This window comes from Labrus mixtus, chromosome 20, assembly GCF_963584025.1.
Source record: "Labrus mixtus chromosome 20, fLabMix1.1, whole genome shotgun sequence".
Taxonomy (NCBI): domain Eukaryota; kingdom Metazoa; phylum Chordata; class Actinopteri; order Labriformes; family Labridae; genus Labrus; species Labrus mixtus.
The window spans coordinates 19,473,528-19,491,374 of record NC_083631.1 but is presented as its reverse complement, the minus strand read 5'-3'; the positions used below and the strand labels follow the sequence as shown (position 1 = coordinate 19,491,374).

General features: G+C 40.6%; 1 protein-coding gene across 4 annotated transcripts; it reads left to right on the top strand.

Annotated features, from left to right (window-relative positions):
• Window positions 1-343: 343 nt before the first annotated feature.
• Window positions 344-15,973, top strand: fus (FUS RNA binding protein). 4 transcript variants are annotated; one of them, XM_061026245.1, is made up of 15 exons: window positions 344-477; window positions 1,615-1,639; window positions 1,848-2,044; window positions 2,142-2,328; window positions 2,495-2,718; window positions 2,919-3,114; window positions 7,087-7,121; window positions 10,170-10,205; window positions 10,706-10,815; window positions 10,912-11,041; window positions 11,141-11,239; window positions 11,548-11,707; window positions 12,089-12,186; window positions 12,833-12,968; window positions 14,011-15,973. In XM_061026245.1, exons 1-15 carry the CDS (start codon window positions 348-350, stop codon window positions 14,048-14,050), a joined length of 1,803 nt encoding a protein of 600 aa, XP_060882228.1. In that variant the 5' UTR covers window positions 344-347; the 3' UTR covers window positions 14,051-15,973. The 4 variants fall into 4 exon arrangements, with proteins under 4 accessions (XP_060882228.1, XP_060882226.1, XP_060882229.1 ...); XM_061026243.1 differs by having other exon boundaries at window positions 12,089-12,195; XM_061026244.1 differs by having other exon boundaries at window positions 345-477; window positions 11,141-11,236; window positions 12,089-12,195.
• Window positions 15,974-17,847: the final 1,874 nt, after the last annotated feature.

Genomic DNA, 17,847 nt, shown 5'->3' with positions numbered 1-17,847 from the left:
ATCTACTTTAATCACCAAAAATTGCAAAGTAAAGTATTTGTATAGGCTGTGAATATTTAAGAAGGATGCTGTATTATATTACAAACAAATGTTTGTATTTTTTATGTGAAAGTAACCTGTAATTCTAATTGTTAAATATACTGGAGTAAATACCATAATTTAATTAAAAATGTAGAAGAGATGACAAGTTGCTTTGCTGTTAAAAATATATAATCTCGCCTGGTTATTGTATTTCCTACATCATTTTTGCAATCTAGCTGAGAAAATGTCATGATCTATTTCTGTATTATTGATAAGAAGACGCAGGAGGCTGCAGCCCGCCCCCTTTCGGCCGGAGGAGGAACTGCATGAGTGCACTGTCAAAGGGACCGCCGGTGTTTCTTCATCTTCCCCGGTTCAGTCCGTCCGTTAACAACAACACACTGACTCTGAGTAAAGTCGACGGCTATTTCTCGGTCTTCGTAATGTCGTCAAACGGTGAGAAAAACATCACAATATTATTACGTGCTTAAAAAACGATAACAATGTCGAAAAACACTAGTTTGCTTATATGAAGAAATATCGCCACCAGTATTTAACGTTACCGGTTACAAGCTAGTGATGAGAAGCTAGTTAGCTGGTTGATAACTCGGAGGTCGTTGAATGTCATGTATTAACCTGCTACTTCAATGTATGTGAAATTACAGGCAGTGCTTGAACTGGCAATGTTGTTTTCGTCACGAATGACTCCGGTTATAATACCGAATGACCCCAAAGCATTTCTACCGGCGAGCTAACACCGACATGTTTACTGTTAGCAGACAGTTGCTATCGGTAGTTTCAGTTAACCTGCTATTATTAAGCTGAACCGTCTAGTGGCATCAGCTAGCTAGCTAGGTAGCTGCTGTGTATCTGACCCAGTTTCTGAAGACGGCCCCGCCCCCCCAGCACACACACACACACACACACACACACACACACACACAGATGATGTTGGTGTTCACCTGTTTAATTGTCCTTCCCATATGTGCTTGAAGGTGATGGTTTTATTTAGCCATAGTCAAAAAGTATGCAAAGTGTCTATTTATATAGACACAGGGATAGTGGCTGTAAACAATGTCCCTGTCAAATGCCTATTGTACGGTGGCTGGGAAGTGCAAAGCAAAATTACAAAGTGTTAAACACTTTTACAAAATGTGAGAGATAAATTTACATTTTGAAAAATTATGAAACAAAACCAAAAAACACTTACCAAGGACAAAACAAATTTACAAGATGTGAAACACTTTTACGATCGCTGAGACAAATTTACTAACGACAGAATCTTGACGGAAAGGGAATGCACCGCTACAAAAACAAAACAAACAAAATTACCCCCTCACTCGATCACTTCCGGGTCACTTCCGACATTTGGTACGTTCCCATTTTGTCAAGATTCTGACGTTTGTAAATTTGTCTCATCGATTGTAAAAGTGTTTCACATCTTGTAAATTTGTTTTATAAAATGTAAATGTGTTTTTCAAAATGTAAATTTGTCTCACATTTGTAATTTTGCTTTGCACTTCCCAGCCACCGTACAATTGCAATCTAAAGGTGTTGTATTAGTATTAACATTTGTTTTTGTTTATTCCATAGATTATTCCCAAACATCTGCCCAGGGGTAAGTACTGTAACTCTAAACAAGAGTTTGACAGCCATTGTGGGTGGGAGGAGATTTATATGACTCACTTGTATTTAATTGCTCTAATTGTTTTTTTATGTTATATCTTGGACATGTATGGTAAATTGCTTATTCTATCCACTACATTTTTAAGCTGTCTGTTCATATTTTATACAAACTCTTCTCTTTTCTTTTTACCTGCTTGCAGCTATGGGTCCTATGGTGGAGGTGGTGGTGGTGGTGGTGGTGGAGGTGGTGGAGGTGGTGGTGCTAACCAGGGTTATGGGCAGTCCTCTGGCCAAGGTTACAGCCAGCAGGGATATGGAGGCTACAACCAGAGCTCTGATAGCGGCTCTGGCTCCTACAACCAGGGAGGATATGGCAGCTATGGTCAACCCCAGTCAGGTAGAGGAGTACTTGTCTGAACCCACAACGATTTATTGTTGCATAAAAATGGCAGTATACATTTGAACTGCATGTCGTGTCTCCTCTTTTCTCCCAGGATATAGTTCACCATCTTCTAATCAGGGAGGAGGAGGTGGTGGGGGTGGTGGTTATAATCACCCCAGTCAGTCCTATAGTTCTGGAGGCTATAACAGTAACCAGTCCTCCAACATGGGCTACAACCAGCAGTCATCCTTCGCTGGATACAGCCAGCAGCAGCAGCCTCCCCCTTCATCCTCTGGAGGGTGAGACAAAATTACCTTCTGCTTCTTAAAAACCTTCGTTCTTTAAAGCCTTTTTTTATGCCAACTAGTACTAACTTTCTTCATACCAAACTGTAAAATAGTAGAACAGAATAGAAAAAGTAATGAAAAAAATAAAAACAAAACTTCTCTCCTTAACCTTAAACAGCTATGAAGGTGGCTCGCAGGCTCCCAGCTACAACCAGCCACCGAGCAGTGGGCAGAGTGGAGGTGGTTATGGCAGCAGTGGAGGTCACACAGGCGGCTATGGGGGCAGCGGGAGCCACCCACAACCACCCCAACACGGAGGAGGACACCACAACCAGCCCCCCAGCTACAACTCTCCCCCTCCACAGAGCTACAATCAACAGAGCCAGTATGGACAAGGTGGAGGTAAGGGATTGGTTTCTATTGACTTTTTCTAAGTTAGTTGTATGTTTTAGTTTCTATAGGGAAGAGTTGTTAAAACTGCAAATTATATATGTATATATTTCAGTTTTTTATTTTATAAAGCAGCTTTGTTATTCAGAGTTGATCTTGCACTTTGTAACAGGTAAATCTGTTAACATCTGAGTTTCTCTCAACTCTCTCAGGTTATGGTGACGAAAGCCCTCCGATGAGTGGCGGAGGGGGTGGAGGCTACGGTGGCCCTGATGGAGGTTATGGAGGTCAGGATGCCCGTGGTGGAAGGGGCCGTGGGGGTGGATTTGGAGGTCGCGGTGCCGGAGGATATGATCGAGGTTTTGACCGAGGGGGCAGAGGTGGACCGAGAGGTCGAGGTGGCATGGGGTGAGTGTTAGTGTTAGTACTTGTCGAACTTATGAAAGTGCTCTAAATCTGAACACAGTAATGCACATTAACAGTTTGAAACCTACATATGGAGGACCGCTACACATTTGTAGCTACATTATAAAGCAACTGTGGTGTGAATTCTGGTGTGTCAAAACTTGCTTAAAAAGCAAGCAATGCAACAGGAGTGTACAACATGAATCTAAATGTTCAGAGCGTAGTTCCTATAGCACAAAATGAAGGTGGTGTTTTAAATGTCCAGTGGATCACATCATGTTGCAGTTTGGTGTCTAAAATGTAGATCCCTGTGGTTGAAAGCTGGTCTGAAACTACACCTTCAGAGTCCACATCGATATAAACTCAACAGAAAACACTGGGAACATGTGCAAAGATACAAAAAACAACCTCATGATACATATGAAGCACTGAAAGAGAAGCCTGGAAAACAGCTCTACGACCTGAACCAGGATAAACCTGTTGGTGCTGAAGTCAGTCAGTTCACTGAAGGCCTGAGCATGGCTAACAGATTTAAAAGTTCACATGTCTCTGTTTAAAAATGACATATATTAAAAACATGACCCTCCCACACAACCACACTTAAGGAAAAGTTCATTGATTCTTTACATTGAACAAAAAGTGAAAACATAGTTAGGTATTGGGGAGAAATTACATTTTAATCAAAGTTAAGTTAGTTACAACGGTGAATTCAGACATCTAGACTTCCCAATCAGTGTTTTTTGTCACTTCTTAAAATGTAAAACGACTAAAGAAAACATCCACTGAGATGCAACACGTAACCACATGTTGGGGGTTTATCATGGTGGTTTGACTGGATGGAGTGTATGGTGCGTTTACTAGGAAAACTAAACATGCCGCTCTTAACACAGGTTGAGAACATTTGTCAAAATAAGAATCCCTCTGACAAGCAATCAAAACAGATGGTTCACCCAACTTTATTTTTCTTCAAACTCGTGAATGAACGATATACGTGATGAAATAAGTAGAATTATACAATTTAAAGTTGTCTATTAAAGGAAGAATGTGCGACTTTTGATCCAGTAGATGTCGCCCTTGAGCACCAGCATTAAACCAAAACAAACTGCTGTTTGGTGACACTGCCACTATTCTGAAGCCTCCGCTCTTCTGAAGCCTCCGCTCTCCTGCAGCGACACCTCCCTTTCCACTCGCGTTCGCACAAAGGAGTTATGATTTAGAACGCACCATAAAAGCACCATAAAAGTGCAAGCGGTGGACAAAATTGTCCACCCTGCATTGTTGTGTTAGCAGGCTACTGTTAGCACACTTTGGTTAACTCATAGCTCCATATTGCCCATACATTAACATGGAATGACTGAGGAGGAGAGGAAAATTGCATGAATAGATCTTAAAACAAGAGTAACATCAGCTGGGAAAATCTATGAGGCACAAACTGGTAAGTTGTTGCTTTTGTTTTCGGAGGTTTTACGTTGGCCATTTCGTTCAATTTACCCTCATTCATCATGAGCTACAATTAAATCTACTTTGCAAATTACTACTCAATGCATTTTCATGGCATCCTTTTAAGTAGACACTGAGCAAGACTCGTCCACTTTCCACATGTGTTGTTGAACGGAAGCATTGCATTTTAAACTAGTTTGATAATGATGTTGGTTTAAAATTTAAGAACAATTCAGTTGAAAAGCAGCTTGTGCCCTTCCCCCCCTTTAACCAGATGTGTATGAGATGTGATGGCTTGACTTTATGAAATGTTTATACTGTTTGCGAAGGCAAGAACTAAGGAAGTGTGGGAGTTTAAACTGAAAGTTAAGGGTTAGATAGAATTTCCCTAACTAACCCACATACCATCACAACTAATTATTTTATAATTACATTTGTACCCTTGCTATTGAAAGATGTGCTAACAGTTCAGCTAGCTTGGCCAGTGAGCCTCTACAAACTCAAGAGTCCAAATGGTGTCCCTTTTACGTGAAAACTTACCAAAATGGCAACTTTGTTCAGACCTAAAGCAAAGTTAATTTTTACCAAAAATTACTCAGGCTGCGTTGAGTGTGATTATGTGTTGACCAAACCCAACCCACAAATGTTTGCTGTGATGCTATGCAAGAGGCCCAAAAGTAGTGGTGTCGGGGTTCATGACATCATCAAGAGGCACATCGTCAAGTTTTACTGCCCTTTCCAAGAACTGTGTCTAGGATTGTGGTGGCTGTGGCTCAGTGGTACAGTAGGTAGTCTCTCAACTGAATGGTCAGGGGTATCAGTCCCCAACCTCCTCCAGTCAAATTTGAGGTCTCCTGTGGGACACAAGAACCAAGAATTGTGTGATTGTGTACTAATAGGATTTGTTAATACTGACAGTCACTTTATGTAGCAGTGTCTGCTGTGAGTGTGTGAATGCGACATGAAGTATTAAAGCATATTTTAGTAGTCTATACAATCCAAGGCCATATACATTTACTGCCTTTTCAAGCTATTGACCAGTGTCCAGTTTGGTGAGGATTTAGCAAGGATCATTGCCAGGATTTCTCTGATGGACACTGACCACTGGCATTTCATGTCAGCTTCAGAACATCTGTTTATCTGTCTCTGGTGTTCAGCAGTTTTACTGTACCTACATAGTCACAAGGGATGTGATGCTGATGTGCATTAATTACAAAAAAGATCTAGACACAATGCAGAAATAACTTCATCTTGCAAAGTGTGGTTGAAAGATGGGAAAAGCAAACAACTTTTTAATGCTTGAGTTTTGAGTGGAGCTCTAAGCGACCATTTCCGGTCTCAGAACCCATCAGCTAACGTAAATGGAAGTGGAGCTGTAGAGCAGATTGTAAGCTGCACTTGCATCCAGATGTCTTTATGATAAAATAAATCTTCATCAGGTGATTGAGGATAGCACAACTGTCCATGTGTTCGCCTCTTTTTCTCTCTACATAGTCTGCTTTTCTGCATACAGCCAAACAAAGCCCTCTGAAACACTTTTGGACAATACTCATTTGAACAAAAACGGAAACCAGAACGCTTCCATCAAAATTGTGTCCCTTGATTACAGCTTCTCTGATATACAAAATCTGTAAAATGATATTAAACCATTTCTGATGCAACTTCATGATGTCATAAGAATCTCAACACGGATAGGCTTTAGCAACACAGAGTCATACACGTTTTTTCTTATGTAACTGATTCATTCTTGCATTACCTCGTATGAAGTTGCGCCTCACAACAACTACAGGTTTGCTTTTTGGTCTGAACTCACCTTCAGACGCCAAAATACATTACCATCGCCTGCCCTTGTCACCTGTCACCCACCCCTTCCCAAACGACCCCTGCAGGATTTCTGTGTCATTCTCTGCTTTAATCAATCTGTGAATCTTCTCCTAGGCTTTACCTTCTCTACAGGCTGGCTTTCTACTCTTAAGCCATCAGTTTGGAAAATGCAAAGTGGGGAAAGTCTAGAGACATTCTTTAGTCTTTCTGTAGCTTGAGAGCCCAAAAACTTGGGCAAAATTTGGGACGTGGTGAGAAAAGCCTCAAAAAGCATCTGTTATGGGATTTTCTGCAATTGGTGTAAAAGTAAAGGTTGTCTGAGACCTAAAGCAATACCCAACATCCATCCAGGGGTTAAAGGTCGTAATGTTGGCGTTGGTTAAATTAAGAAAAAAAAAGTTATACAATGAAATTAAATGGGTACCTACAAGTCGCTCAAAGACTTGATGCTACTTGAAGGTAAAAATGGCCAAATTTCAGCTGTCTGTGAACACACCACGACAAGGTCTTTAAACTGGCCTCATGTCCTTAATGTGTATTTGATGAGCTCTGAACAAGATTAGGTATGGGTACAGTAAGCCAAATGCCAAATGTAGAGGGGTGGGTTTAACTGGGTGACTCTGAGAGGGAAGGTTACCCACAACCCAATGAGGGAAATCCCTGTCAGCACCATCCTCCAATGCGTGTCGTTTCTCTCTTCCTCCTCATCAGAATGGGCGATCGTGGAGGATTCAATAAGTTTGGTGGTAAGTGACAAGAAAAACACTTAAACAAAAGGGTTTTGTGTTTGAAGTGAATAAGCTTAAATGGAGGGGATAAAAGTAGTGGTAAAATGTAAGGTAATGTAGTCGGTGGTTTGTGAAATAACTTAAGGCCTTGCAGAAGTGTAATTATGCACTGATTTTTCGGGAATAAAAAAACCCAAAAAGAAAGAACGATGGTTCCAGCTGTTGGGTATCTCATAACTTTAAACATATTCTTAAGAGTTATTTCGTTTCAACTTTAGTTTTTTGTTGCACAATATAGACTGTGATAAATATTTCCAGTGGCACAGCCCAACAGGTAAGGACATCACTGTGTTTAGTTGTGTTCTGAATGCATGACCGTCTCAGGTTACAGAAAGTGTTCTCTGTACAGAGGTTGAAAATGTCCAGCAGAGGGAGTTAAATGGTGCATAATGGCTGTACATGTACCTCTCATCTTTGGCGTTGGAATTTCATGGTTATTGAATTTGAAGAGTGTTCAGAGCTATTGTCTGGTGGTCTGCGAGTCACAAGACCATATGAGGGGTTTCAAACTGAAACAGAAGAAATGAGGGATAACAGTTACCGGTATGGAACATGATTCATGTTCAGGTTGTGCATCACTTCAAAACTGATGAAATAATAATTGTGTACCTATGGTGTAACAATGGGCAGCTTTGTCTCCCAAAAGAAAGGTGGTCAAAACTCTGCCGAAGATTTGGATTAAGAGATGAGAGTTGAAAAGCACAAACTGGTTTGATTGTATACCTGGAGTAAAAAATGTGGATAACATGCAACCTAATGCCGTTCACATTGTTCTGTTAATGGAAGGAACATTTGTTTCTTAATCCAGAGTCCTTTTTGAACATACGAAAGATATAATTCAGTGGCCTCCTCCTCTCAGACAGGATCCAAAGAAAATACTGAAGCACATGAATTACTTCAGGCAAATTTAATAAAAGTGCAAAGGACCAACGTTTCGACGCACTGAGTGTATTTAACTTGATCAAATCTGTTGGAGGTTATGTTTTGGGTGATAACTTACTGTCTTTCTCTATTGCAAGTAAAAAAGAAAAAAAGCTCTATGATCGAATACATTTACAAAAAGGTGATATGATGATTAACGTGGTTGAAGTGGTTGCCAAATGATTTAAGATATAATCTGAGCCGTTGCAATTATATACTGCACAATGTTGGTAGTTCAAAGGTTTTATAGACTACAAACACAAAGTATGTATAGAGAATAATTAAGAACCATAACGATGCTATTTAAGTCTTAAATGTGTATCCAACCAAAGCGTTATATAAAAGGGTTAACTATGCAGTTTGTCACTATATCTTTTATTTTGCACACAAAACATTGTGCAAATAGCAAAAGATTCACAGAGGACAATGTGCTCGACAAACAGAGATATAGGATCAGCCATCCCTGGCCTGATGGAAATATGCTTATACTGGGTCTATTTGCATTGGCCTTGTGTGTATACAAATACATCTGCCAGCCGAGTAGAAGCTGGAATAGTCTATTTCTGTGGTTATAATTCTACGTACTCTGAGTGAATGTCCTGCAATGTGTTTCCTGTAAAACTGGTGGTCGACCAGTCGCTGTAGAGCTCTATGGTTCTGAGTAGACAAGTCATCATACCACTTTAAGCTGACACCTTTTTGGATGCTTATCACAGAACTGGAGTAGGTTTGAAAAGTCGTTTGAAGCACTCATTATACCTAAACTTCTCTCAACTGAATACTTGGAAATCCCACAAAATCAATGATAACAGGTGAGACGATACAGAAAATGGACATGCTGCTGGAAAGAAAAAAAAATCTAAAATACATGTCACATCAAGTTATGGGGAAAAGTTCCTTTTGTATTAACAATTCAATACAATTTACAACCCAATACATGTATAGAAAGAAGATGAAAAAAACTTAAGTTCTTGACATTGTAAAATCCTCTAGAAAACCACATTTAGACACCTGGTACACCATCTAGACACTGTTACCTATACACTCTGGTTAAAGTGACTGTGTTCATGAGAAAGGTGACTCATCGTTTGCACAACACCACAAACCAATTAAAGTTTTTGTGTAAACGATAATGAGTCATCCACATTTTGTGCCAAGACAAATACTGTATTGTTAGTCAATGGAAAGACTTTCTTTTAAGTAAAAAAAAAAGAATAATTCCTTTCCTTTGGTAACTTCTGTGATGCTGGAAAAAAAGGGGTCTGCCTGGTTCAAGGCATTTGGCTTTGGCTTCTGGTGACAATGCAAAGATAGGTTTTAAAGATGGAGCTTTCACACCAATTCTGGGGAATCTGATTAATCAAGCTGCAGATGGAACAAGTTAGTTGGTATTTGAAGTAACACACCAAAGAATTTCTAAGTTGTTTCAAGTTAATTTCTCAAACTTCAACAGAAGAGAGGTTGGTTTTCCGAATGGGGAAGGTGTGCCTGTTTAACTAAAATACCAAAATATTGTAAGTCTTTCAAGCTCTCGGTTCGACAAACTTGGTGTTCCTCACCATGTAAGTTGTCAAGGTTATCAGTTGGGTTATAAAAAGGAATTCTTTTGACCTGTGTGGGTATTGGTTCTGAGAGTTGGAAATCTTTGTTGGAAAGGAAAGAATCATAGTGTACCAAGAAATGCATCAAGAAGAATGCAATTACTTGTTGAATGTTGTAAACATCATTCCTGTGGCTCTTAATGATGTTTCATAGCATTGTAAATGGCTGGGTTTACCTCATGGATCAAAACAAATTAAACTATTGGAATGGTATTCCATGCATGATGGTTATTCTTGTGTTCAAAATCGACCTGAAAGTAGTCTCAATATTTTGCACCATCTTGTTTTTATGAAAGCTCTGTGGTCATGGAAGGTACCTTGATCATATCCCCGGGTAAAAAGTGACTAGGGTCTTAATGATGGTACACTAATGGAGAGAGAAAATAAAATCAATGTTTAAAGACTTTGTGGGTAAATGTAAGGTATGCATTTGCTTTTCCAACACTAATTTCTGTTTCGTTTTTTTTTTTTTGTCCTTTTCAAGGACCAAGAGACCTGGGACATGGAGGACCAGGCTATAGTAAGTTTAGACATGTTTCATTAGGCCAGTCTTACGCTTAACATTTTTCAGCCATTCATACATTATTTCAGTCACTAGTATCTATTGCAACCGTCTACGTGAGCCACACAAATTCTTGACAACTCCAATTCATCTTCTTGGTCATCGTAATGGTTTTCTTGACTTCCTCCAACAGATATCACTTTTCTTGGTCTTTTCATGAGAAAGACTTGTCAAAAAAGAGGGTTTTCTTTACCCTCCCATGGATGACCCATGTTAGATTGAAATGAAGGGGAATTAACCTCTTCTCATGGATAGAGTTTTCTTTATCTCTTCTATGAAATTACAAATTCTTTGCCAAAGTGTGTGAGTGTATTCATCAGATGAACGCTCCAATGGGACGACTGTGTCAGCTGTATGTTTAAAGCTGATTGTGAACTTGCATGTTTTCAAAAACAACCCAATAGGATGATTGTATTTCAGCTGCTTTATTTACATCTCTTTGATTCGTCTTCCAATAGTGCAAGACCAGGATAACTCTGATAACAACACCATCTTCGTGCAAGGCCTGGGAGACGACTACACTGTGGAATCAGTGGCCGACTTCTTTAAACAGATTGGGATCATTAAGGTAGCTCTCACTGCTCATGTTATAAACATTCATTGATGTTTTTTATTTTTATTTTATATAATTGTCCTTGCCGTCTCCTTCGGGCCATCCTTTTAGATTAACAAGAAGACCGGCCTGCCCATGATAAACCTGTACACAGACAGAGACAGCGGGAAGCTGAAGGGGGAAGCCACGGTTTCATTCGATGATCCGCCCTCAGCTAAAGCTGCGATCGACTGGTTTGATGGTCGGTTGTTCTCATTCATCAATTATTTACACCTAACTCTTATAATAACATACCTACCATACCGGGGTCAGTATAACTTAGGATGTCTTTGTTCAACAGGTAAGGACTTCAATGGAAATCCGATCAAGGTATCTTTTGCCACCCGCAGAGCTGACTTTGGAGGCCGAGGTGGCATGAGGGGCAGTCGAGGAAGAGGTAGTAAGTCTGTTTGTTTGTGTTGTTTTTTTAAAGTTGTTTTCAGTTCAGGTTGAGAGTAAAAGCAGATGAGAAAGTTCTAACCACTGATGACCATATCATCATCCTGTTTACCGTCTTATAATCACGCGCACATTTTTTTTAAAACAGCTGATAGCTGAGCAGATAAAAAAGCACAAGATCTCATTTAATGTATATAACCTGAACACCTGCATGGACTCGAACACTTCCGATGTTATTCCTAAAACGGCATCACCTGTCAAGTGTTTAACTGAAGGTCTGAGTGGTTTTCCTTTGACTTTGTGACACAGCTCCAATGGGCCGTGGTGGATTTGGTGGAGGTCGAGGTGGAGGTTTCCCAGGAGGCAATGGGGGTGGCGGCGGAGGAGGAGTTGGAGAAAGAGGAGGTGGAGGTGGAGGTGGAGGTGGGGGAGGACAGCAGAGAGCTGGGGACTGGAAGTGTTCAAACCCGTAAGTTAGGAATCGGGGATCCAACTTATCGATTGTAGATGGATGGGGAAAGAGATAGAGTGTATAGAAGCTGCACAGCCTCGATTATACTAGACTGTATATCTTTGATTAAATGTTAGTGCAGTGGTCACGCTGAAACAATCCCCATATGAAATACTGTCAGCATATCCCGGATAAAGATATGTTTATATGGATAAAGATGAAGCTGTAAAATGATATGTATGTATTTATGAAGCAAAAAGTAGGGATGTTTCTAGCAACTTCAAAGATGATTAAAGGCAGATTTCAATTCAGACTAGTTGGCTATTCACACAAAGTATAAAACTAATGAAAAAGTGTTTTTTTCATTGACCTTTGTTCCTTCTACAAATGTCTCCTCAGCAACTGTGGCAACCTGAACTTCTCGTGGCGTAACGAGTGCAACCAGTGCAAAGACCCTAAACCTGAGGATGAATGTGGGATGTCCCCGATGGAGAGAGGTGACTCCTGTATGCTATTTCAAAGTCTTCCATTTTTAGTCAGTAATAATAAAGATATTATCTTAAAGGAGCAAGATGTATGATCTCAATTTATCATCAGACATTAAGGAAACATGTTATGTTGAAGTGCTGGCTTCTCTGACAACATCACAGCAGCCAGTATGTGCCAATGTTTTAAAAGCTTACATAGTTACATATTGCTCCTTTAAAGAGTAATTATTTTAATTGGATAAATTTGTCCAGGTTTTAAAAGTCTCTTTTGTTCTTCAGTACTTTCTACTGGAGAAACGGTCCCTCCTTCAGCTGCTTACAGAACTTTCTCCTTCATTAATGATTGGATAAAGAATTAAGTATTAACAGAGAATAGCCTTTGAATAAACACTTCACGCTGTCTGTGTTCTATTAATTGGTTTTTATGAGTCCATTGTATGAAACGCCTAAACCGCAATCATACAAAAGAGAAAGCTTTAATTACTGTGAGTCATCAGTGAGCACTGTGCTGTTGAACAAAGCTGTACCTGACTGCAGCAGTAAAGAAACCTTTTGTGCGGTTTGTTTTCTCACCCTGGGGTCAGAAAGTAATAAAAGCACACGCGTTCTGTCAGCTGTTTACAAATTGTCACCAAATCTCTTGTTCTGCTTTAAGGCGGTTTCGGAGGAGAGCGCCGGGGTGGATTTGAGCGCGGAGGATTCAGGGGCCGAGGAGGGGACCGTGGGGGCTTCAGAGGGGGCCGAGGCGGTGACCGGGGAGGAGGATACAGCCCGGGAAAGACGGACGCAAGGTGAGAATCGCACCATCAGACAGTTCTCATTGGCTAAAAGGATGAAGGCTAAAAGCTTGACTTTTGAGATTCCAAGTTAGCTGCTAACTCACACACTGAAACAGCTTGTGGTCGTTCTAAATTGTTAATAAATGTGTTCTTAACAGAATGCAACTTTAGGAGATAAAATCCACAGTTCTTTAAAGCTTATACATGAAGCCTGCACTGCACAATATAAGTGGGTTTCTACCAGAGTTTCAGTCATTGTAAAGCCAAATTGAATAGTGACACCAGAACTTAAATGGCATTTTTTTGCAGCAGTATTAAAGCATTTCAAAGGAAAATGAACAATTCCTGATCCTGCCACTTCATAGTTACTGTGGTCAGATCCTTAAAGCTTGACAAAAACCTTCTTTGCATACCGACAGAAGATGACAAACTATCCGTCGTGTTCCCAGTGAAATGCAGAGTATGTGTCCCATGTTTCCCCTTCAAACACCGTCGTCTGTGTCGTCTGCTTCCTGAAACTTTATGACTTGACGCTCGGATATTTAATCTGACACACGCTGCAGCATGTGCCCGAACAGAAAGAGTTTAACCTTGTTTCTTTGTTTTTATTTTGTCTATTATACAAACACAATGTGTCCTACAATCGGGGTAACGTGTGCTGCTCTAGAGGCCCTGCAGCAACTTTTTTCTTTTCTTTTTTAAACACCTTTAAAATACTTGGACCTGTAAGTTGGCACCATGGACAATTTGACTTGACAAAGAGGACATTTGAAGGGACAGAGAGCTGGAGAGTCCAAACTTGAGAAACCAACCCATCTTATGTGTGTGTGTGTGTGTAACCTTGAAGTTCTTCTTGATCAGAGTACAAACTGCTCCCCGGCAGAGACATGGTTACATTGTAACTGATGACGTAAATGAACACTTCTTCTCAGCCTCTCGGAGGTTTATACCTGTGCATCAGCATATCATTTGTGTAAACCCCTCACTGTTCAAGCGCACGCACACACCTGTTCACCCTGATGTAATCGATGTGTTTTTTTGTTTTTTTCTCCAGGGGTGACCGCAGACAGGAGCGGCGAGGCCGTCCTTACTGAAGCGTGTGTCGAGGACAAACAGTCCCACCTCAGTACAAAGACCAGTGTAATTAACCCCCCTCCTTCAAACGGGACCCAGCCTGAACCTTTCACACCTTCTGTCAACTTCTTCATTCTATCCCTTGTGTACAAAAATGTGGCTATCCCTGTTCTCTGCTTTCTCTCGTTCACGTCACTCATTTCTCAAGGTTTTTCACCTCCGTGGGGCCTCAGTTACAAAACCAATGTCAGGGTCACGTTTCATCTGAAGGAAAGGCGACAAATCTTTTTCAGATCAGACTATATACTTTTCTCGTTCTGTCAGAATGCTTGTCAAACCTGCTCAGAAACGTAATACTCTCAGGAAGGTTTCCAACAAGAAGCTAAACCAGTTATTACAACGTCTCTCATGCAGGGGTCAAAACGGTCCAGCAACATTTGTATGAAGATCCGACGCGTTTCGGCTTGTGGCCTTCATCAGGGTGCATCAAGTGCTGCTGGAGCGTTTTGACCTCTCCATGCGCGTTGATATTTGATGAAGTTGTGTCAGAAAATTCTTTTCCACCAGAGTGAGGTGAATTGACCTGAGGACCAAGAGAAAGTATTTATCTTTGTGTCAATTAATTAAAAACCGTTCTGAACATCTGGAGATGTAAATGATGAAAACCATCAACTCTGATGATCCAACGAAAACACTTTTGTTTCTATTTTCAGTTTTCATAAAAGGATCAAAGATTAAAGCCTGTCCTAACATCATGCGACGCAAGAGAGCTTCAGCGGCAAAATCATCTTAATATACTGTTTCCTATCGGAGTGTCCAAACTACCCGCGAGCAGCACGGTGTGGCGCCGTTTTTACCCCGTTTCTATTTTCCTCTTTGTCGCTCGCGTAGAAGGAGGAGGAACGAGGAAGGAGGGGGCTCTACACGTCACTGACACTCGCTTTTCTCACTCAACAGAGCTTGTTAGCTTGTTTTAAAAAGTGGAGAGGCAGTCGTGCATTAATAATATCCACATATTGAGCTCTGACTCGTGTCAACAAGACCGGAGAAAAACCTTTTCTGCCTCAGTGTGTTGTGATTTCAATCAACTGCTCCTCAATACAAAGCACCACCTTCAATACAAAAGCACAAGATGTCATATCGTTTGCCAGGTGAAACTGAAACTCACAGAGTCAAGAATTATTAAACAGATGAAGTGTGGATAGCCAGCATGTGACGCGACATTCAACTCCCGGTGCTGTTAGGACACAAAACAGTTCATTCTTTACACAAAACAGTTCATTCTTTATCATTTCATTGTTCTATTTGTTGACATTCCCTGATTGTGATCACTTACTCATCTACCCAGCAGTTGTGACTCATAAAGATGCTGATTGAAAATAAAGATCATAACATAACGTGTCGGGCTGCTCACAACAAAAGGCGTCTCTAATCAGAGCGGGTTCATCTAACAACACAATGTGTTCTAGAAAGTGTTGTTGTTGTTGTTACGTTTCTTCATGTTTCATTTCTATGTTGTTTCAAATTCACATTAAAAAAAATGAAGATTTCAGTATTTGAACAAAAAAAGAGGAGAGTATATTTTTCATTTCTCAAACTGTAGCTGTGGATGTCAGATCTGCATCACGTTCAAACTCTGATCTGCTGAACTTCACAAACTGCTTATTCATTTAGACCGATCTTATCTAACCTGGGGGATTTTAAAACCTGTTTGACGGCTACTGTTCAGTCACTGTCAGACGTCTTTTGTACATGTGTAGCTGCCGCTGCAGCCGTGAGATACCATGGTAGCAATGATGCCAAAAAACATGGAAACAATACGCTGGTCATGGAAGGAATCTATGAAATCAAAGTTATTTTCTTTATCTTTAATCTTGACTGTAAGAGAGAGTTTACCCATGTTCTATTCTTCTGAATATCCAATAAATTCACATGAAGCTCTGGATCTGTCGTTGACGTCACAGTGACTCCGCAAAGTTGTTAAGAATCCTTTCTAAGATTTTTGGTAGTGGTTGGCGCTGTTGCCTCACGGTGAGGATGTTCCTGGTTCTATTCCCCTCCAGCTTCCTCCGACTGTCCAAACACATGCTCGTTAGGTCAGTTGGTGACTCTAAATTGCCTGTAGGTGTGAAAGTGAGTGCGGCTGGTTGTCTGTCTCTACATGTCAGCCCTGTGATTGACTGGTGAACAGTCCACGGTGTACCCCGCCTCTCGCCCAATGACAGCTGGGATCGGCCCCAACCCCACCGCGTCCCTGAACGGGAAAAGCGGTATAGCTAATGGATGGATTCATTTTCTGTTGCAAATCACACCATTCGGTTATTGTTTGGTTTATCTTCAGATAATTTCACTCCCAACAGATTCAATCCCCAAAACATCAGAGACACGGAGCTCAATCAGCTCCAGTGTTGCGTCTTAAGACGTCTCGTTTTGTAGGACTCACAGTTTTGAAACCCAAAGATATTTCATTCACTTGAATTTGAAACTAAAAGTTCTCATCTGATATATAAAATCCTGGAACCATTTTTGTTCAAGTCCTTTAGGCGTTATGATGAATCAACCCCTTGAAAAAGTTGTTGACTCATTCTTAAAGTTACCTTTTATCATCTTACTTCCTGTAAAACCAGTCCCTGTTCTGTTTCAGTGGAGCACAGATAAGTCATTGTCTGTTGTTTTCTAACTGCAGGACTGAACGCTCTGCACTGAGAGGGATGATCAAGTCTCAAACGCAGCGGCCATCCTTAAAAATTCATTATGTGGTCTAACAAAACGCCAACATCTCTTAAGCTTGTGTTAACCACAGACCTTATTTCAGGCGTTTAACCACAAACACATTAAAAATCCCCAATTGACTCTTTTAGACGTTAGACCCCCGTGGCGCTCAAATGCTAACTTACTTCCAGGTTTTAGGACTTGTCATCGATAAATAATGGCTCCATGGCGCCGGATAGTCCTAGGGTTTTTGTTGCGTGCCCAATGTACAGAGGCTAGTCCTCGTCGCAGCGGTCATGGGTTCAAATCCGACCTCTGCCCTTTGCTGCGTATCATCCACCTCTCTCTCATCCCAACGTTTTCTGTCTCTTCCTTTTTCTTTTTTTTTTTTTTTTACAGATAAAGAGCATAGAAAAAAAGATAACTCCAGGCTAATTGCCGATATTCACAGACAAGGATCTTTTTTTTTTCTTCCAAAATCCAAACAATTTATTAGTTTGCACAGATGATAAGAAAACATACAGTTGACATTGTACTGTGGTTATCTTTTGTAAACCCCATTCCTGCCTTCTCCCGCCCTACCCAGTTAACCCCATACCCACCCACCGAGTCAGGAATCCTATTCCCACTCCGAAGTTAGCCCGTTCCAGACAAGGATCTTTTTATTGAAATGTATCTGTTTTTGCACGGCTTCGAAAGCGGTATCAGAGCTCAAGTTGGAGCTTTACGTTGTACAGGAAGCAAAACAGAAAATCATTGTGCATTTTACGGGAACTTCAGACGCTGTTGAAAACTATTTACACTCGTGCCAAAAACCAAACTGTCAAGTCACAAATGTCAGTTGAGATGCCAACGATTGTTCTCAGTATATCTGGTTTTTGACTTCAGCCCTCCAGTTCTAAATATTTTTCTCTTTGTCGTGGGAGACCAAATCATTATGAGGATGCTTTTTTTTTTGTAAATGAGGCCTCACATCTGTGTCTAAACATTTCTGTTGGGACAGAAGTCTTATTATTATTAATGTATTTGTCATTCATGAGTTTGTGTTGATGTCCGTTTCAAATGAAAGTGTTGATAAAACAAAAACAGTGTGTCTGTTTTTTTT